The 22,756-nt window shown below is 37.5% G+C and overlaps 1 protein-coding gene across 1 annotated transcript; it reads left to right on the top strand.

Moving 5' to 3' along the window:
* The first annotated feature begins 190 nt into the window (after window positions 1-190).
* On the top strand, window positions 191-21,109 carry LOC117114474 (eukaryotic translation initiation factor 5B-like). Its single transcript, XM_033258142.1, has 26 exons — window positions 191-329; window positions 3,278-3,385; window positions 3,816-3,962; window positions 4,362-4,508; window positions 5,705-5,833; window positions 6,330-6,399; window positions 6,555-6,804; window positions 7,738-7,854; window positions 8,445-8,614; window positions 9,456-9,642; window positions 10,565-10,633; window positions 10,987-11,005; window positions 11,107-11,138; window positions 11,611-11,840; window positions 12,856-12,963; window positions 13,633-13,743; window positions 14,162-14,371; window positions 15,445-15,576; window positions 15,972-16,154; window positions 16,651-16,812; window positions 16,986-17,117; window positions 17,342-17,473; window positions 17,744-17,820; window positions 18,454-18,757; window positions 19,174-19,335; window positions 20,035-21,109. Exons 1-26 carry the CDS (start codon window positions 274-276, stop codon window positions 20,140-20,142), a joined length of 3,552 nt encoding a protein of 1,183 aa, XP_033114033.1. The 5' UTR covers window positions 191-273; the 3' UTR covers window positions 20,143-21,109.
* The last annotated feature ends 1,647 nt before the right edge of the window (window positions 21,110-22,756 follow it).

Here is a 22,756-nt window from a genome sequence, read left to right as displayed (position 1 = left end):
GCTAACGTGCTTTATCCACTTCTAGTAACGTGTGCACGTATGTTGATTGACACAAAGCCGAACCATGCAATTGCACCATGTGGTGGCCGAATACGATTCGGGTAGTAGACATTCAGTAGATCCGATCTAGACTAGCCTTGAGCAGCAGGTCCCAATGTGCTATTTTCGTTCAGTAATTTTTCGTGCGGATTGTTGTGCAACACGCGCTAAACATACGGTGAAATACTAACATTTTGTTTACAAAAAATAACATAATTACCACCAACGCTAACCATGGGTAAACCGAAAAAAGGAAAGTCGAACAAGGAGAGATCCTCAGAACCAAACGTGTAAGATTGAACTATGTATTATTTACTTATTATCTTCTTTCCGTCGTGGATAAGTTCAGACATTTGAGACTAGGCCTAGTAGAGAGGCTAGTCTTAGGCCTAGATTATATAGGCCTAGGCCTAGCTAGGTAGGCCTACTGTCACCTGTACTCTACTTAGATGGTGCTAGCCTAGGTAGGCTTAGTCTGGACAGCCCTAGTGTAGCATGAATTCCAATGATATTGACAGTGACTAATGTATTTATTTTTTTGATATACACCTCAATCAAGTCACCATTATATTTCATGAACAACAATGAAATTTAAGGAAAAGCAAAATGAAAAAATGTTGTGTGTGGTGGTTCTGACACAATTTCACAATGTCAATGGTTATTTATTTGGGTACAAACAAATGGGCTCAGAAAACCAATAACAATAACCTATCAGTAAGCCAGTAAAAATTTCAGGGTTGTCCCCATGTGATGTGAGAAAGCAGCTTATTAGCTCAGGTGGCTAAAAAGTGGCAGCCACTGACTCTGTGCACTGAACCGTGGAGGTGTCTTGGTCCCTGGCAGTGGTGGCACCAGAAGGGGAATCTCCGCCCATCCTTTGGAATAGCGCACCAGATTTTTGGTGATACAGTTTGTTTAAACCATTGGTGCATGTACGTGCAATAGGGCCCATATGTGCACATTAAAAAATATACACTCTTCACTAAAGATTGTAGGATTGTCTCGGCTGTATGTACAGTGGCGTAACAACTATGCACTCTTGAGTGGTGGTCTGCATGGCGCGACCCCTTGAGGGACCCTGAAGGAGCCCCAATCCATATGATCCTCAATCTAGCATCCTGACCCAAAAGGCTTTGTTGATACATAACCGCATAATGTGTGTCAGAATTTTTAATGGTAACGGTGGTATTTGATATAGCGCCTTTTCCAGAGGATACAAAACGCTGGACTCTGTTACTTGTTTCAATGACTTTCGTCTCCCCTAAGTGTCTCTTCATGTCTGAGCTAACTGGTGAACCAGCACCAGCTACTCTCATCTGTCAATAACAGGGGATGTACGGACCAGTACACAGGGGTAACCCCCTACTTGTCTCGAAAGATGTACTGGGTTCTTTTAATTAAGTGCACACAAGCCAAATTGTGTACACTGGGCCTATGGTTTATAGTCCTTATCGGAGAAGACTTGTTCCACCACCAGAACCATATGTGAGTGTGATGTTTGAACCAGCGCTGGTATTATGGCTGTAGGTTGTAGCGCCCCTGCACTAACCATTTGGGCACCCAACTCGATTTAAAGTAACTATGTATTTTTAATATACAAGTAAATGAATTTGATAAATTAAAAATAACTTAAATGACCCAATTAATTTTCATTATTGACAATGTATGAGTCATTCATGTTGATGAGATCAGTATAGTTTTGCTTTTTTTCTTGTTCTTGTTCATGGTTCTGTAATGACACTTTTTGATGTATTTAATATTTTTCGGTCAGGCAATATAAATAATGTGCAATATAAATCCGTCTACAATAAGTTATAAGCCTTTCTTTCTCATTAAAAAAAATAGTATCGATATTGACATTGCAATGATTATAATTATAATATTAAGTGTAGTGATTTAGTGAGTGACTATAATATAATTTTATATACTGTAAGTTCAAATTGTGCAAATCAGTTTTTTTCAATTTTGATGTTAATATTGATTGCAATTTATTTGAGGAATAATTGATGTCCTTTTGTTTATCTAAATATTTAAATTAATCAGTCAGATAGTATGTACATGATTTTTTTTAATGATAAAAAAACGATATATTTTTTATTTTGTTATGTACAGTACAGTGTGGGTGTTTTGGAATTTCTGAATACATCCATGAATGAATGAATGAATGACATCGACTGTAGGACATATATCATATTATATTTAGGGGCGGATTAAAAGGGGCCCCTTAAATTTTTAAATTTTTTTTTTTTTTAAATGAAGATAAAAAGAAAATTAAATTCAAATTTGAAGTCTGTGAGTGCCGTTTCCGGCCATCCAGAAGTGCTATTCATAAATTATCTTACCTTAGCTCCAACCATAATGGGGCTGAGTTGGTATAGACCTATCTGTGAAAGTCTCTTGTGTGGGCCCTCTTTTGTATTTCGAATTCTTGGATCTGCCACTGATATCATTATTTATTTCCTTGTTTAGAACATTACAATGACAAACATGATTAAAAACTAGCACATCTAAGATCCAAAATGGAATTGTCAACAAGGACCTAAAAAGGGCATACAAGTCCCAGTGTACTGCCCAATTAATTACCAATGAGAGGGTCTAAACTTTATTCTTCTTAAGACTTTCATGGGTTATCAGTGCCGAATAAACTCAATCCCACCAACCCTTCAAGCCGCAAACAAATAAGCCTATAATAATATTTCTCTATTTCATATTCGGGCTAGGCTAGTTTTAATGCTTCTTATTTGAAATTTTGACATTTAAAATACTTTTAGCTGAGTAAAAAGTTAAATTTAAAAGTCTTTTCTAAAGGGCCCTAATTTGATTGTTTATATATACACCATTTTCGCTAAATTTGAATTGAACATTTCTGAAAACCTGGCAACTACCACTAGGGAACATCCAGAGGCCTAGACATTTGTGCTCTACGTATATCTGTGCTACTGATGCGCAACATTTCTTGTTGTAGTGAGTTAGCCTAGGCTAGTCTTTGAAAACAAAATGCCAAAACAAACAAATAGAAAGTGAGGCACAAAAAAACCTGCAGTGTTTTTGGTTTTCAATGTACTCATAGGAAGATGTGTCTAGAAAAACAAAATTTGCTCAGGTTAGTATGCTGGATTCCTCCAGTGAAAAGATGCGAGACGTTGGTGGCGCTGTTCCAAAATAGACCTGATAAAATGGTGTATAGGGAGCACACTTATTTTATTAAATTTACATGATATATTTACTTTATTCCTAGTGAGGAATTTGACGGTGCTGATGACAGCATGAATACAGACATTAAAGAAAAAGTCATCTCATCTAAACCTTCAGAAAAGAAAGGCAAAAAGAAGAACAAGAAAGACTGGTAAATAAAATGTGTACATATTTTGAATTAACAGCATTGTTTTAAATATGCATCATATGCCAAAAATAAAGAAAACCAGAAAAACCTCATTGAATTAAATTTATTTAACCATATTTAAGAAGGGTAGCCCATCTTGCAAAGCTAATAATTTGGCGCCCTCACATTCATTAGAACTGTCTGCTGAGTGTCGATGTAGTCTGAACGAATTGTATTAAAAACCTATCTGTTGCGCGCGTCATGGCGTTTGATTCTCCATAGAATGACGTCAGCCGACAACTATTGGGTGTGGTGAGTTTTTCGCAATACATACATTTCAAAGATTTTTCCCAATTATTTTTATCTGATGGTACATCTTTATACATAAAATCAAAATGTTCACATGTTAGCAGTATAATTATGTAGATAATAAAAGATTTCACTTTTTTTACAGGAATGAAGATGACTTGTTGGATGATATCACTGAGCTAGAGACAAATGGAATGGATAAAAAGGATGAACCACAACAGGACACCACTGCAGTTGAGGAAGAACAGAAGGGAGGCAAGAAGGGCAAGAAGCAAAACAAGAAGAAGGGATTGTAAGAATATTAAATTTAATTTCAATTCAAACTTGAATTACTTTGGAATGCTACCAAGGGCCGTTATCTACTAAAACTACCATATAATATAACTAGGGGGTGGGGGTGGGGCTGCTGGTGGGGGGGGGGGGCTGCTGGTATTGCGGGGGTTTTATTTTTAATGGTTCTTAACACTCTGCCCGTCAAACACGGAGATCTCCGTGTTTGGTAGTGCAACGCTTGACCAAAGCATAGGGATATTGCCACACTCAAGATGTGTATAAGAGACAGAATACATACATTTCAAAGATTTTTCCCAATTATTTTTATCTGATGGTACATCTTTATACATAAAATCAAAATGTTCACATGTTAGCAGTATAATTATGTAGATAATAAAAGATTTCACTTTTTTTACAGGAATGAAGATGACTTGTTGGATGATATCACTGAGCTAGAGACAAATGGAATGGATAAAAAGGATGAACCACAACAGGACACCACTGCAGTTGAGGAAGAACAGAAGGGAGGCAAGAAGGGCAAGAAGCAAAACAAGAAGAAGGGATTGTAAGAATATTAAATTTAATTTCAATTCAAACTTGAATTACTTTGGAATGCTACCAAGGGCCGTTATCTACTAAAACTACCATATAATATAACTAGGGGGTGGGGGTGGGGCTGCTGGTATTGCGGGGGTTACAAAAAAACATAATACATTGACTGACGAGGTGGAGGGAGATGGGAGTGAAGGGGATTCTTTATAAGTTTTATTTTTAATGGTTTTTAACACTCTGCCCGTCAAACACAGAGATCTCCGTGTTTGGTAGCGCAACGCGTGACCGCCAAACACAGAGATCGCCATGTTTCAGGATTTTTTTACGGAATCTGATAGATGGGGTAGTTACCAACATATACTAACAATTTGAACACTATATTCAGTCTGGACCATAAGTATTTCACTATTTGATTGTTTACATTAGCGTAGAGTGGTATTGATTTACTTTCACAAAATCGTGATTATTTCAGCTTCGTTGTGCGAAATAAATCTCCAAAAGTGAGTCATTTTCATTTTACTGTAATACAGGTCACAGATTGTGCTTGGAATAATGTCTTTGATACAACTGTAAAGTTAAAATGTTTGTAGTTCTTGTAGTATTCACTACATGTCAATCTGATCACATACGCACTCGCAACAAGCTTCGAAAAGTGTTAAAATTTGCTAAAAAGTCTGGCGGTGGCTGATACTACTGTTTCAAACCCTGGCGGTCAGAGTGTTAAAAAGTAAAATTTTGTAAAGATGAGCATTACAGCAGTGACGGTACCAAACAATTTACTAATGAGAGTTACAAAGTCCCTGTAAAGAGGTCCAAGCTTGTGACGAAAGGTTTAAATTCCCTGAAGGGTCGGAATTCTCCTCTACCACACCATGTTGTCAGCAAATGTTAAGAACAGGCACTCTAGATACCGTGATATAGCACTCTTCCTCTTCTTTTTTTGGGCTTTCGGCTTTGTCAAGCCATTAGCCCTGCCACCACTCTCTACCAGTTCAGCCTTTCGCATTCGTTATTGTTCAGAGTACTGATTGTTTTGTTTATTTGTTTGATCCATAAGTGTTTAGGTCTTCCTATGTAAATATTGCTTTTTAAAGCAGTGTTCCCTGACGACATGATTGGCTTCTTCCTCCATGGGGGTCCTGTGGCCACTGGACCCCCGGCTAATGCCGCAGCTGAATATCAGTAAGCTTATATCTTGTATCTTTGCAGTGATGTAGATGATATCGCAGACGAGATTGCCAGCTTAACAGTAGCGGATTCAGAACCAGCTGTACAAGAACAACCAGCTCAAACCAACAAAGGTGGAAAGAAATCCAAGAAGAAAAAGAAGAAAGATTTGTAAGTTGTGTCATTTGTTAGGAATTTGATGATTGACAGGTGTTCCAAGTGTCCCACGACTTGGTGTGAGATTTACAGAAATTGCAGTCTTCCACACCCCCCGCTACCCTAAAAGCAAGCAAAAAATTTCAGAAAAAAAAACCACTTCTGCCAAATTCATGATTTTTATACGATTTTACTACTGTGTTATTTATTATGTGCCTAACGTCAAGTGGCCATGGGTATCGCCACACTCATCCCAATATCCGATTTAATATCTTAAGGAAGCTCATTAAACCATATCTTGGAAATTACTTCCTGTCAGTGTAACAGTATTTTCTCACAACCAAAAACAAGTCCACTTCATAATTAGTTCATGTAGAAAATCTTGTTTGTATCTTTGTCTTGTGAAATAATTGCCACTCAAGTGAAGTGATTAAGTTTGCTATTGGTATAATCTTTGGCCTTGAGCCTAAAATATATGAAATAAATAAATAAAAGTCTTTGCTTTCATCAGTGATCCTGATGATGAAGATGATCTGGACAATAATGAAGATGGAGAAAATACAAGTACTAGCAATGATCAGGTAAACAAAGTAACAATAATGTAATGTGATGGGTATACTGAGGTTGTTTGTGAGGGTGTTTGTTGTTGATTAATGTAAGTAGTTTATAGTTTTCATTCTGTATACTCTTGTTATATGTCTTTAATATATAGCATATCGTTTTCTTTCTTGTATAGAAAATAGAAAAATCTGAAACGCCTGCTGAAGAAACTGACGACGGCCCAAAAATCAAAACAGCCGCTCAGAAAAAAGCAGAAAAAAAGGAACGGGAGCGTAAGAAAAAAGAACAGCAACGAGCTGCAACGAAAGCAAATAAGGAGAAGGTGACTGAGAACGTAGAAGGCAGTACAGCAACAGAGAAAACAGAAGAAACGGAGGCGTCAACAGCCAAAGCATCTGTAGAAGCGGATCCGAAGAATGTAGAAGGTATGATGGGCCATTTTATTTATTTACCTTAGTTCCTCTGATATAAGCCCACTTCCATTGAACACAAAATTATGCCAATTTTTTTTTGAAGTGGCCTTATATCCAAGTAATCACATTTTCAATCAAATGGCAATGTTTTAGCACTGTTTTAAACACACCTAAATAGATCCCTGTCCTTTGATTGGTGGATTTCGTATCACATGACATTCATTATTTACCCCATTTCGTCACCTATCGTGGAAATTAATTTCCATCCATGCATTTTTTTCCCATCCATTTTGGCCCATTTTACTGTGCCTAGGAAATTATGCGACTTCAACCTAATACAATATTTTGATTGGTTAAAAGACCGTTGGACTTTTTAATTCAGAAAAAGGGAGTTTTATCATAACATACTAAATGACAAGAATCTCCATTCAGAAAAAAGGTAGATTTTTTTTGAATAAAATATCAAGTGACAAAAATCTATTTTAAAACAAATAATGGATGTTTTTATTCGTGCAATGGAAGTAATATTTTCATTTCAAAGATTGATTCAGTATTTATATAATTCAAAGCCAATCAAAAATTTCTGAGAGTATTTTTGAAAGTCGTAACTGGGGGGGGGGTGGCTAATACCCGAGTTAGGCTTATGTCAGAGGAATTACAGTACTATTTTAGACATTTTTCAGGCAACAAATTGGAAGGAACTATTCCAAAAACATGACACAATATAAAGCAAAGCACATGCCTGGTGGATTGCCTAAAAGAAACCAAAGCTGATCAAAAGGGTCTGCAACTGTGTTTGCAAACACTTAAAAAATACTTAAAAGATCAAGTGTTCAAGTTTTGTGAAGTTTGCAAAAATTTCACATAAAACTTAAATAAATATTATAAAAATATATAAATACTTTGTGTTCTGTTAACATTTTATATAATCATTTTGATTTATAGATGAAGAAGATACAGAGGATAAGGATGATAAGAAAAAGAAAAAGAAAAAAAAGAAGGATAAGAAAGAAAAGGGAAAAGATGATGATGATAAGGAGAAGAAAAAAAAACCAAACAAAGGTGGGTTAAGTGGGTGTATGTAGTGAGGTTAGCAGAAAAAAATCTTTTCTTTCCAATAAGCCTACTTGCTGACACTTGAAAGAGTATATTGCATGATGTCCAACTGCCCTTGTTTTGTATGCACGCAATGAACCTTAACAAAAAAAAGGACTACCACGAGGTAGGGTGCGCTCTATTAGAATTTGAGTAGAGTTCAAAACTCGCATTTTGAAGGGCGCCCTCTAGTTTGTGGTAGTACCTTTTAAAAAAGGATTACGTTCCAACAAAACCCCAATAGTAGGACGTCTTGCAGTTATATATTCTTTAATTGTGGTAATACAAATACTATACTTCATTATTTATTCCACTTGGGAAAATTCAAAATTCAGGTCTGGATAATTGACTTTAAAATTATATAGAGAATACTTGTAATTGTTTAAAAGTTTAATAGGTCTTATGAAAGTGTTTCTTCTCATGGCATAGTTTTCTACGTTTGAAGTTCTTTTATGTTTTTAAAAAAAATTTTCTATCGCAAAAAGAAGTTTATGTAAACATTACTGTATGTAGAAAGTTCAATTTTGTACAAATAAATTATCCTTTGAAATACTCAGCTATGCTTGAGGCCATGAAAGTGGCTCTGAAGCAAAAACAAGAGGAGGAGGAAAGATTAAGACTTGAGGAAGAAGAGAGGATACGAAAGGAGGAAGAAGCCTTCCAGAAGAAATTAGAGCAACAGCGGTTAGAGAAAGAAATGAAGGAACGAGAAAAGCAAAGAAAAAAGGTAGGGAAAAATATGATATTTTCGATAACAGTTCTGTATACTGTGCTGTGGCTAAAGCCATCCACACCATGTGTTGGCTGAGTGTCTGATGATGAATCTCTATATGCTCAGTGGCATATCTAGGGGGTGCACACCCCTCCCACCCCAGCTTCCCCTGTCCCCCTCCCTTCAAGGAAAAAAAGTATGCTCAAGTACCGTAAATGCTCGAATAAGCGCTGCAGCGTTTATACATTTCTTTGAGGCTTCAGTGCAGCGTTTATTCGAAAGCAGAGCTTATAACAAATATTGGCGTGGCGCTTTTCATGCCTGCTCCCATGTTACCTATTTCACGTATTCCTGTAGTTCGGTAGTCCTATCATAGGTCCTACGTCATCGTAAATAAACATTTAGAAAGAAATATTTGCGTCTTCATTGCGTTATATATTCATTTTAACACCGTATACATTGTATTTTAAACCCTGTTTCTCAATAGTGTGTCATTGCACATAGGGTAATATATGCTTCTGATTAAGCGTTGCGGTGCTTAGCAAAAAAAAATCTTGTTTGGTGCGGCGCTTATTCGAGCACTTTATCTGCATTGCTTCTCTCCACCCATGAGTACAAATGGGTACCTGGTGGGGTTGCCTGCTCCTGCGCTGATTACCAGCAGCAACACTTAGCATGTGGACCCAATGACCAGGGAAAAGAACTGCGCTTTGTAACCTCAAGGAAGAGGCACATTATAAATGCACATACCTGTACCAGTACCTTTCATGACTCATATATGCACCCTCGAATGTGCTGTGTGTGTAATTGTTTGATTTTTTTTTGCATAAAAATGATTACTTTTTATATTACACAGGAAAAAATTGAAAGGCTGAAGAAGGAGGGAAAGTGGCTAACGCCAGCTCAAAGGGCTGCCAGAGCTCGTGCTGAGGCTCAGCTACAAGCGATGCGAGACCAAGGAATTGTTATACCAACGAAAGTAGACGAAGATAAAAAACCGCAAAGGGTTAACTATGGGACAAGAATAAAAAAAAAACCGAAGGGTAAAGACAACATTTTTACTTCTTAAAATGAAACTGGCTATCATGTGTGTGTAAAAGTGGCACTATCAGTTGGCAATCGCAGATGTATTTTCACTTAAACCATTTAATAGGTGGATGAAACTTTGGAAAAAGTATGTTATTTTGTTGATTTTCTGACAGGCCTTCTAGTTCATTATAAAAAGCCCCTCAAGCGTTCCATTAGAAATTTGAATTCTTATTTAAAAAGATCTAATTAGTTAACAGTTGTGATGTATAGCTTAGTGGTTAAGGTGCTTGCCTTCTAATCCCAACGTCCTGGGTTCAAGTCCTGTCACAGCAGGACTTTTTTTCACGACCAAAACAACTCCACTGCCTAAGCGTCATAAAGAGACTCGGTTGATAAGCATTGTGCAACCTGTAATTATCGAGTTACTCACTGTTTGATGCTAGTGAAAAAAAACCAAAATATAATAATAATAATAATTTACAATACTACACATATCAAAACAGATAATTAAAGACCAAATACATTTATTTCCAAGTAAATACTCCCTTACATAATATGTCTTAAGGTTTGTTTCACACCAGCTTTTATTCCTGGTTTTCTTACTGCTTGCTTCTAGAGCGATTTCGGACCTAACTTCTCATTAAACACACTCATGGTCCGCAAATATTTTCACATACATCAATCTGTGTGAGTGTTTTGTCCCAAATACAAAGTACTGTATCCTAGATAAATATCTAGGTAATCCTAGATAATATCTAATATTTAGTAACACTGGAGTGTCTCCATATATTATATGGAGACACTGCAATGTTACTAAATCCAGGAACAAGCTGCTCATAATCTCTAAAAGGAAAAAATCAACGAAATATATTTTCTGCTCTTTAAGTATTGGATTTTTTCATGATGTTTAATGCATTGTTAATATTCTATTCTTAGAAGTTAAAGTAGAAGATGCTCCAGTGGTCGAGGAGTCTGAGACAAGTGAAGAACCATCGACCGCAGATGGTAGGTTTGATTCTGAAATTGTCTCAAGTATTTGTGGTAGAAGTTGTGCAGCACTTACAATTTGGTCACTCACACTTCAAGCCAGGTGCACACTGGGTCAAGCAGACCAGCCGTCAGCCGATGAATTTATCTCCTCTTGGCGATCCGACACCACCTGTTGATATAATGGATGAATTGTTAAGATTGATTTGCTGTGCACCTCTTTGTGTCACGTTCTCCTTGTAATCAACATGTAGTCAACAACCTGGCTTTGAAGTTGGATGCAAAATGCGTTTCTGTTCATGTTTATATGGTCGAGAAGTATATTTATATCAGTAATCTATTGAGATTATTCTTTTATTTACTTAAAATAGATTCCATCATAGACATCCTGTCTCTTATACACATCTAGATGTGTATAAGAGACAGAAGACTTGTTTGTATGCTTGGTTTTCTGTAAAAGCATAGCCTCAAAAGTCCAAAGAATCTTCTAGTCTCCTTCTGATGGTAAATTGGACATGCACAAGTAATCAAATAGTGAATATAATTATCCTCATCATCACCATCTTTTATATGATGTGTACCCTTAGCCCTTAGTAAATAGAGCACATTCTAGCCTGACTAGTCAGGTGTTTGCCAATTAAGTGTGTCAAGGTTTATGACCCATTAAACTGTCGCACGGTCCTTAGTAACTAGAGCAAATTTGAACCCGAGTCCGGATGTTTGTGTTTAACATTCACATGGCCATAAATGCACACAGGACAACGGCTTAAACGTCTCATCCGAAAAACGGTCCCCTATTGTAACTTGTATTTCAGTCCTCCAGCTGAAACACAATGAGAGGCAGCGATGGGAATTGAACCAGGGACCTACCGGTAGTAATCTCCACGGTTCAGCGCACACACATTGGCTACCACCAGATTAGCCAACTGAGCTAAGCTGCTCTCCCTGCTGTAGGAATAGAATGTAGCAGACAATGACTTATATTTTTTTTACAGCCCCTGAAGTTGTATCCAAAGAAAAGGATCGAACTAAGAGTATTGAGGAAGAGGAAGATGAAGAGGAAGAAGAAGAGGAGGAAGAAGAAAGTGAAGAAAAAGAGGATGAAGAGAGTGACAGTGAAGAGGAGAGTGAGAGTGAGGAATCATCATCATCAGAAGAAGAAGAATCGGATGATGAAAGAACTCCAGCAGAGAGAGCCAGAGCTAAGGCTATGAACAGAATCCAAGTAAAAACATTTAAAAAAATTATTTAAAAAAATACAAGTAATACAAGTACATTCTTATTAAAGGGACAGTTTTTCAGCCACAAAACGAGGGAAATTGTATCGTTTTAACACGTTGGCTGCCCGCGATGAGTATACTTGGCTCACATGGTGTTGCTGTGGGTGCCAGGTACGACTATACTCGTCAAAATCGGGGTAACATTCTAGCGTTTATTCCTTCTTTGCTTATACATATTGTAGAACCAGACTTAATGTCGGGTACAGTAGTTTGGGGAAGATATACCTAGACGATGACGTACAAGTGACATGTATGTTTGTTGTGTTATGTTACCGGCAGTACACTCAAGCAGCACAAGTGGGGGCGCCCTTTTAACATATACCAACCCATGCAAAAAGTGGATGAGAAAACCCGCACTTGGCATAGTCAATAAAATGTGCTGTCACAGTGCCACAGACAAGTTTACTCGTCGTGTAATGAGTTAATATTTTCCCCCCAATTTATTAGACACATCATTTTTAAAAAATAGTCTGGCAGTCAATGTGTCAAAACTACTGTTAACCCCTATTCATGAGTAGGGGTACTCCTGTAATTTGATGATGCATAGAAATAAAACAAGTGATAGCAAAATTTAGAAACATTAATTTGACATTAGAATTCATAGTTTATTAAAATGTCCACTACTTTAAAGGTGACTGTCCACATAGCTTTTCTCAATACACAATGGGGTTATCCAGGTAGAGGCTGAAGGCATTCTTGCCCCCACCCACCCCAAAACAGCAGCCAATTATGCCAATATGTAAAGGGAAAACAAATCTTCCTCCCAAACCTTTCCCTTTTAGACTGTACTTCCTTAATCGGTGCTCAATCCAACCCTCAACATAATTTTTTCTTTGTTTCCCTGTTGATTACATTGGCTACTTACATCTGACAAGCAACTTCCATCAGTGCTTAAACCTCTTTGAAAAACTGTCTTCTGAAACATTACTATAAGTTGAATACCTTTTGTCTCTACAACAGCAAAGAAAGGAAGAAGCAGAAATGGAGAAATCTGTAGATAAGCTCCGATGTCCGGTTGTGTGCGTACTTGGACATGTGGATACCGGTAAAACCAAGATTCTCGACAAGGTAGGCTTTAAAATCAATCGACCAGTGCCCTTCCCATGGATATCATTGCTAAGGTCTCATGAAATGGCAGTGTAACGTACGTAAGTACTTGGCAACTGTGGCAAAATGTGTGTCGGGACTACAGTGGTGCGTATTCGTGGTCAATAATAGGGCGCTTGCAATTACACGGCGATGGTAGGACATAGAAACGTAATGACATCACTAAAAGTCATCTGCACGTGCGAGAACATTGAGTTCTCCTCATCGCGTGTATTTTAGGATGCAATTTGGCCAAATCTCCATATGCAGAGAACATAGGATGCCCGGTAGGACGGTCATGCATGAGTGATTCCGTTCTAGCGTTGCGTTGTCGGGCAAATCGAAGGCTTCCTAATAATGATGTCACCTTTATATAAGGCGCATTATCCATCTTGGAGAGCTGCCCGCGTCGCAATGGTCATGTTCTGATGGGTCATATGTTAATTTTTATTGACACTAGGGCGGAAAAATTGATTGTTGTTCCAACTGTGACTATAAAATCTGATGTTACTCCTAAAATTTATCCATCAAGGTTCGTTAAAATAAGAGCTTAGAATGCAAAATATTTCCTCAATTTGTCCACAATATACATTAAGTTTAATTACATTATTTCCAAGATGCGTCACTGTTGACTGTTATTTGTTTATTTAGATCAGGCATACAAATGTGCAGGATGGTGAAGCAGGAGGTATTACCCAGCAGATTGGGGCAACAATGGTACCAGAGACAGCTATAAGAGAACAAACAAAGATGTGTAGACAGGTAAGTTATTGTCAAAAGATTGAAACTTAGTTTATATATATGTGGAGATCTCTAGGCCCCTGGTTCAATTCCCATCGCTGCCTCTCCTTGTGTTTCAGTTGGAGGGCTGAAATACAAGTTACAAGCGCACCGTCTTTCAGATGAGACATTTAATTAAGTCGTTGGGCCTGTGTGTATTTATGGCCCATGTGCACGTTAAAGAACGCAGTACACTCTTCGGAAAAAGAGTAGTGGACTGTCTCCCGGTGTACTGTCCAATTACCACCAGAAAGACCCCACAGGAAGTAAGATTTCTTCTAGACTTTCATGGGCTATCCTTGGTGTTAACACTAAATATATCCAATCCAATAAAAAATTGTTAGGTGTTGGTATCATTTTTTTCCCTCTTGTTTATATTCGATTCTCTATCATTTTACAGTTTGCGAAAACGGAGATGAAATTTCCCGGTCTTCTCATCATCGACACACCTGGTCACGAGTCGTTCAGCAACTTACGCTTACGCGGGTCATCGCTGTGCGATATCGCAATTTTAGTTGTTGACATTATGCATGGACTGGAACCACAAACAATTGAATCATTAAATTTATTAAAATCCAAAAAAACACCGTTTATAGTTGCTTTGAATAAGGTGAGTTTGGGGAAAGCTGTGTTCATAAGCTGCGTACACGCTGAGCCTGCTGACAGTCGGCTGCTGAACTTGCACAGAGATCATATCCTGATATGGCACAGGTGGGCAAAGTGCAGCCCGCGGCCTGATAGCCATGTTTTTGTGACCCGCGAAGATGAATTAAAAACCCTATGTGTGCTGCCCGCCAATCAACATTTTTTTCAGACTGACACCAAAATTCAGCAGGCAGCTTTGCGTCATAAATAAATGCTCACAGAGAGGGGAGATGTGCCCATCGTAAAGCCAGGCGCTTATTGTGCGCGATGGTCCCTGGCAGATTTGTTTCCTCGGGGAACGCACCATGGCATTTGCACAAGTGATCGTTTTTATTGTTGATCCATTCAGACTGCCATCGACAATCAGCCAACGTTGTCGCATTGTCTTAGTGCTCTGAGGGTGCGCAGTTGAATTTGTACGACAGTCATACGATGCAGTGAGTGTCCGGCTTAAGAAGTCGGCAGACAGTCAGCTGATGCAGGGTCTGCCCATCTTTTTAATATACTCACTTCTTAGTCGTGTGTCTAGTCAGGTTGCTTCTGCAAGTGAAGCTGGTGTGCTACAGCCAATCACATGATGACTAACTTTGGATGTTGACCTTTTCCACAGGCATAGGTTGATGAATGAAAAGCAAATGAAAGAGATATTTCCTCATGATGTTTTATAATTTTTGCCTTTCAGTTTAAAGCTGAAGCTTTATGTTGCATTCTGGGAAGTGGAGGGAAGAGTTCATAGAAATACAGATAGCAAAATAGAGACTTAAACTTCAGTGTAATTTATTGTAATCAACTGTAATATGCATTTACTTGTATTGTTAGCTGTCCTCTATCGTGAGTCCATTGACTGATTATATCAGTTGACAAAAACATTGCATATAATATTTGAGAGAGATCAGCAAATTCCAAGCTCTGTACTTTTAGTTACATTAAAAGTTATTCTGCCTCATTTCCTGACAATATTAAAAATGACTGTCTACGTAACCCTCTGAAAATGTTACTGAACACCACAACCTTTGACATTTCTCTTCGAATAATTAGATTGATAGATTGTATGGTTGGAAGCCTAGTCCGCATACGGACGTTATGAATACAATAAAGAAACAAAAGAAGCATACGCAGGATGAATTTGATGAGCGAACACGAGCAGTTGTAACAGAATTTGCAGAACAAGTAAGTTCTTGCTTTTGATGTTAAATAATATTAAGACATATATGTAGCACCTGTTGTCAAAGGATGCATGGCCTAATCGACCTTGATTTTTTTTTGGCTTGAAGTAACATACAGTACATCACTACTGTACTCCAATTTAAAGATGATGAGGACAATGACGAGATGATAGTGTTGAAGATAATGTAGAGTGCCATAGCTTTTATTGATAGCAGTGACTAAGATTGCAGTACCATAGGCTATCCTTGTAATAGTCCCTAGCTGTTGCCAACCCTAACCTTGTTTATCATTACCGAGATAGCATATGGTACCGTAGCTCTAGAAAAATTGTTTATTGATTGATTACCCTCAAAAAGACACCAATTGTATAAACAATGCAAAATATACTTTGAATGCAGGGTATGAATGCTGCCCTCTTCTACGATAATAAAGATGTACGGACATATGTATCTTTAGTACCAACGTCGGCTCACTCTGGTGACGGAATGGGAAATCTAATTTCTCTTATTATTGAGCTGAGTCAAACTATGCTGGCCAAGAGGCTAATGTTCTCTGAGGATCTCCAATGCACAACCATGGAGGTAAGTAAAATATATAGATCATATCCAGCAGAGGTAGAGTGTGTCTTATTCAACATGATTTGGGGAAGGTAAGGAGAGGTAGTTTCTTATTGATTAGAGTTAATAAATCAATCAAATTTGTTTGAATTGACACTATTATTATAGCACATTAGGTCAAGTATTTCCAATAGTCATTTGAGCATTCTCTTGCAGCAGCTCCTTTTACTAACTCAAGAGACCAGAGAGCTGTTATTGGTTTTAAAAACTGGTGGTGAATGAACCATGAAAATCTTTGTCATCACGGGTGATCATAATTTCCTAGTCAATAATCTAGGACCAATTTAATAACTAACTTCACTTTGAAGAGCTAGGAAAATCTTCTAGCTCTATTTTCATATACAGAGCTATTCTGTACAAAGGCCCAACCGCTAATGTTGCATCTAAAGGACAAAGTAGTTAAATTTCTTACTGCAACTCAACTATGATCGATTGTATTCTTCTGATATTCGTACTGCAGGTAAAATCCTTACCAGGACTTGGAACAACCATAGATGCTATCTTAGTGAATGGTCGACTTCATGAGGGAGATACAATTATTGTTGCAGGGCAAGAGGGACCAATTGTCTCACAAATTCGTGGCCTTCTCATGCCTCAACCTTTGAAAGAGTTAAGAGTCAAGGTAATTTAACTGATGTTGATAACATTGTTGATTTGCTAATAATTTAAGCATTGTTTAAATGTTGAAACAGCTATATTTTTGCTTTACAGGCAGTAAACCTAAATTGACATCTAGAGAAACCCTTTTAATACAATTCAGTTATGACAGTAACTGTGATTTTGTTTTATTGACAGAATCCTTACGATAAGCACAAAGAAGTAATTGCTGCTCAAGGGGTGAAAATCCTAGCGAAAGACATGGAGAAAGCACTCGCTGGGATGCCATTGCTAGCTACTAGGTACCAAGATGAGGTGGAGATCATGAAGGTATGCTTTTAACTTTTAATGTCATGATATGCAATCAGTAACTTTAGTAAAGCAGAATTTGTATAACAAAATCGTTTCATGTTTACAGTATTTCTTGTGCAGGAATTGATGTTTCTGATCTAGCATCTGTGTTATTTTATAATCTCTGTTGCAGTAATTGATAACCATAATTTTGTGTCCAGGAATTAGCATTCATCATCTGTCGATCATTTTCTCTTGTGCAGGAGGAGGTTGCTGCAGCTTTAAAGGAAGCATTGTTCTCTATCAAATTAGCCGAAAGAGGAGTCTATGTCCAAGCCTCCACACTCGGATCCTTAGAAGCTCTTCTAGAATTTCTCCGGACTTCAAAAATACCTGTAAGTTAATTTCCTACGGTGCTATATTATCATTTTTTTATGTTTAAAGATATTTTTGGAAGGTTTGCATGCCGAAGTGCAAACCAAGTTATATTAAATGTGTTAAAATATGAACTTACTTGAAGATCCCATACCAGTTTGGCCTCTTACTGAGTGGTAGAGCAACTTATATTATCTGTGTAGTTCTTTGGTTGGAATCCGAATGGATTAGGTATCTGTTTTCTCAAAAATATTTCAATATAAATGTATTTATGCTGTGTTGTGTTACAGTATGCTGGTATTAATATTGGTCCCGTGCACAAGAAAGATGTCATGAAGGCTTCAGTAATGTTGGAGCATGAACCACAGTGAGTTTATACTGTGAAATTATTTACCTAAACTTCCTATATCCATTAATCCTTTCACATCCAGTATACTTCTTTGTACCAATATATCTCTGAATCTATCTAGGGTAAGTTTAGTGGTAAGGGATTGAATTTGAAACATGCCAATGTCATTTTACACTTGTGTTATTAGTTACCCTTTTGACTACCTCATCCTCCGGATTGGACATTAAACCGTTGATCATAGCACAATAGCACAAGTGTATACAATAGCACCTGTGTACAAAAAAAACCCCCACTTGTACACAATTTGAAAGGAGTTGGGGGGAGAGGGGTATCACCCAGTGTACTGACCACTGCATTGTGGCCACTGTGTGTCTGCTGGCACCCAATGTGTATTTTCTTATCAACTTCAACCATTCATGCATCAGCATGTGGTCAATGGATATACTCTTACATAATTCTTTATTTTAGCTCATTTAACTTTGTTGCATTTTATTTGACAAAAACATGTGATATGCCTAAATATGGTCATGATTGACCATATATAGGCACATCATGTCTGTATATGGGCATACATTGTTTTTTTTTGTTGAATTAAATTTGATAGTGTGGCCATGCCTTTAAAATGCATGTATTTATCTATTTTTCAACTAGATATGCTGTGATTCTAGCATTTGATGTCAAGGTTGAACGCGAAGCACAAGAATTGGCTGACAAAGAGGGCATTAAGGTGTTCCAAGCGGACATTATTTACCACTTATTCGACAAATTTATGGCTCACCGAGCCGAAGAAAAACGGAAAAAGCGTGATGAGTTCAAACATGTTGCTGTCTTTCCGTGCAAAATACGAGTTCTTCCACAACATATATTTAACTCCAGGGATCCAATTGTGATGGGTGTAGTTGTAGAGGCAGGCCAGCTTAAGGTCGGCACGCCCATTTGTGTACCAGCGAAAGAGGTGAGTAATAAGAGTGGCATAGTTCAGTCAGCTAAACTGGTGGTAGTCACTGTATGTGCCCTGAACTATAAGGAGATCAATTTTTAACCTTTGGTACTTGGCTCTTTTCCATCCACTACTCTCCTTGTATTTTAGCTAGAGGGCTGAAATGCGAGTTTCTAAAATGTTACCCGTAGCATTAAAAAGAAAGTTTAATTATTTCGGCCTAACAAGTCGCTGCAACGGGGTGCTTGGCGTGTACAACAGGGCGAGCTTGGCCTGTATGACAGTTATTAACTGTTTTAGTTATTGTTGTCATAACTACTAGGTTTTTCATTATTTTTGACAGAATATATTTAATGATAACACTTCTGACATTGAACATTTATATCAGCACAAGACAATCAATACAACTATGACAATTTCTTTATTTCTAGTTCACACATCTCGGTTTTGTGACAAGTTTAGAGGTGAATCACAAACCGGTGCAAGTGGTGCCTACTGGACAAGAGGTCTGCATAAAGATCGAGCCTGTTCCAGGGGATGCCCCCAGGCTATACGGTCGTCATTTCACCCACGAGGATGTACTTGTCAGCAAAGTAATTACAAAATTTCTTGTCTTTGTTATTGTAGATCAGGGGGTGGCCATAAAAATGGGTTGGAGGGTCCAAACTGAATTTTTTATTTAGCACTGAGTGTTGCAAGTGAACTTTTGGTGAAAATCTACTGGTTTCAATTTACTGCTTGCTTGCACATCGTTTAGATAAGAGAGCAGCATAGCTCAGCCACCTAAACTGGTGGCAGCCCACTGTGTGTGTGCTAAACCGTTGAGATCTCTTTATATGGGTCCTCGGTTCAATCCCCATCGCTGCTCTCCTTTTATTTCAGCTGGAGGGCTGAATGAAAGTTAATTCAGTGCACCAACTTTCGGATGACACGTTCAAGCTGTTGGTCCCGTTGGCATTAAGGCCCATGTGCATGTTGAAAAATGCAGTACAATCTTTGAAAAAGAGTAGGGGATTGTCTCCTGGGGTACTGCCCAATCACCACCACAAGGACCCCACTGGCAATAAGTCTTCTTCAGTCTTTTGTGGGTTATTCTTTGTGTTTACACTAAATAAATCCACCCATCCACAAATCTTCATACACTACTTTGGTTATTTTTAATGTTGTTTTTGTACAAATGTACAGCATCTGGCAGTAACAGCAAGTGGTTCTCTAAACGATAAGTTTCTGCCTTTATTTAATCTCCATTGTGAATTAGATTTAAATCTGTTTTTTCATCTGGTTCTTTGCAGATCTCCAGAGAGTCGATAGACGCAGTTAAGAATTACTTCCGCGAGGACATGCAGAAACAGGATTGGCTTGTTATGATTGAGCTGAAGAAGATTTTTGAGATCATATGAGTTAATTGATGTTTAAGAGGAGTGTCTATCATTCAAAGATTGGTGATCATGAATTGTAGATAGCGCCAACATGCTGTTCATGTGTGTTGTCGTCGTCATAATGAAGACGACAAGGTTTGTCAGGAAGACCAAACACAAATGCATACTTCCAACCGAAATATATTACATTTACATCTACTTCTGTTTTGTTTTTCTGAAAGATTAAAACATGCATCTGAAGTATGTATGAATACACATTTAATATGAAATGATGAATACATTAATTTTCTTTAAATATTCATCAGCATCATTATTATTGTTATTACTGCTTTTGAACTCAACATAATAGACAAAAGACTTTATGTATAAAAAAGAAGTCACAAGAGACTGAAAGGATCTTATAAAATTTAGATCTAAAACATGTTTTTCTGAAGGTTACGATTTTAGATTTATGCCTTCAAATGATACCCAGTGCTTTTGGCTTGAGAAACCCAGGTACATAAATTTGAGTGTAAAGTAGAGGGGGGGCCTTATACCGGAAGCTATTACCTGCGGATCTATAGTGTAGCCCACCCAATAAACAGGCAATGCAATGTTAATTTTGAATTTGAGCAAACAGTGCCTTTTCTATTGGTTAATTTTTGTGGGAATACAGCCTGTCTGCCACTAAATTGTACAGATACTGTACTCTGTATTATTTGGGATATTCCATTATGTGGCAGGAATATTTAATATGTGTATGATAAAAAAATTTGAAGCATGACCACAATAATGATTTCTTTAAAATTTGATATAATTAATAATCTAAAATGGTGTAATCGTCTATGCCAAGGGCTAACCAAGGTGAATTTGGTTGGGCGCAAGAGAAATTTAGTCTACATTATTGCAATTTCAACTCAGTTGTACACTTTTATTTATGAGAATTTCTTGGGCATGGAAGATTGTGTGCTGGCTGGAGTTAAAATAAATCGTATATATATAAAGATAACTATTTTCCTTCTGTTGTTTATTATGTTGTATATAATCGTCTATGACAGGGTACAGCTTTCGTGAAAAATACAGTATATATACTGCAGTATGTTTACAGGCTTGTGCCGTTATGACCGTGGATGAAAAGGATATCTGTTTTTCATCTGGACAGAAGACATCGGATGTAAAAAATTAGCATGGAAAACTAAAATTGTAGTAGTAATATGTTGAGTGCTGATGATGTTGGATATAATTATAGAAAATGTGATACGATACCACAATAAGCTAGAGCAGTAAATCTTTAGAGTGCATACCTCCACCCGTGCCAGTGGTGGCGCCAGGAATTTGCTGACAAGGGCTCTGACGGAGGGGTCCAAAACAAGGGCCTACAAAAGCCTTGGACGATGGCCTGGAATAAAAAATACCTTGTAGGGTTCACAGGGAGAGTTTTTGGCTTAATGTTACAACCCAGTCGTACGTCAGGGGACTCCAGGCCTGTCGGACAGGCAAATGTCCCCGCTGGCGCCACCGCTGCCCTGTGCCTGAATACAGTATCAACAATATATAGGCTGTGTATAATGGGTTAAACTGCAGCATACCCTCAATAAAATACTGTAATTGAATGTTCAGGCACATTATTTTCTTCATGGCGCTACAGAATACTTTCCAGAATATACTGGAATCGCCTGTTGTATTTTGGCATATTGTTTTCTTGCGTGCTGCCCGAATACGTGGAACGATTCCAATAATTTCTTTTATGCTCGTAGTTAGGAAGTTGAACATGACCTTGACCTTCTTTTCTGAAAATTGAATGGTATTTTTCTACGGTTATTATGTACCAATTCCACTAAATTTTTTATGATGATCCATTCATTCGTTTTTGAGTAATCTTGCTAACAGACAGAAAGACAGGAGACCGTCAGAAAGCACTGAATACACAAGATCTTCCAACTCCATCCAACTTGTTTGACTGGTCTACCATAAACGTATTGGTGACAATTCATTCCCTTCAATTGCTGCCCAACTTTGGAATGGTCTGCCTAATTCTCTCCGATCTTGTGATTCGCTTAGGCAGTTCAAAAGGGCCATATAAAAACACACCTTTTTCAATAGTTCTCTCACCTTGCTTGATCGTATTTGTTTATTTTGTTTCATTTTCTTATTTTTCTACTGCTTCATTGCATTAGTTAAGTTAGCTCACTTTGAATGGGTTTGGTTCTATATGCAAGCTTTACTCGTTGATGTTTTTGACTTATTGTGGATAGTCGCTTACAGTGCTTTGTGACTGAAAAGAAAGGCGCTATACAAGTAACCTCCTTGGCGGAGGTAAAATAAATACACAAGTACATACATTGTCATCTTTTTAATGAATAATTATTATACTATAATACTGTATTCTAATTTATATTCTTCAAAAAAAAAAAACATTACATAATATTTTAATGGGAAAATAAAACAATATAAGTTACAGAATTCTATTACCAAAATCTCTTGAACTAAAAAGATAATTATTTCAATAGTTTCTCCATACATGTTCAATTTAATTTAATGACCCTATGTTGTTTGGTCGGGATAATCTACTGATGGATGCAAAGGTGAAATAAATATTTCAGTGACATCAACTTTGACCCTAACATGTGTTTACATATTTCACTTTGATGCTAAT

The sequence above is a fragment of the Anneissia japonica genome, unplaced genomic scaffold, assembly GCF_011630105.1.
Source record: "Anneissia japonica isolate Jap-2015-1 unplaced genomic scaffold, ASM1163010v1 scaffold1374_len1023071_cov147, whole genome shotgun sequence".
In the NCBI taxonomy this organism is placed as follows: Eukaryota; Metazoa; Echinodermata; class Crinoidea; order Comatulida; family Comatulidae; genus Anneissia; species Anneissia japonica.
Note: the sequence above shows the minus strand (reverse complement) of the source record. Positions and strands in the feature narration are given on the sequence as shown.

Coding starts and splice junctions, on each gene's coding strand:
- LOC117114474 (XM_033258142.1), top strand. CDS start 274: ATGGGTAAACCGAAAAAAGGAAAGTCGAACAAGGAGAGATCCTCAGAA. Junction 11,139..11,610: donor GGTAAATTGGACATGCACAA/GTAATCAAATAG, acceptor TTTTTTTTACAG/CCCCTGAAGTTGTATCCAAA. Junction 16,155..16,650: donor TCCAATGCACAACCATGGAG/GTAAGTAAAATA, acceptor TTCGTACTGCAG/GTAAAATCCTTACCAGGACT.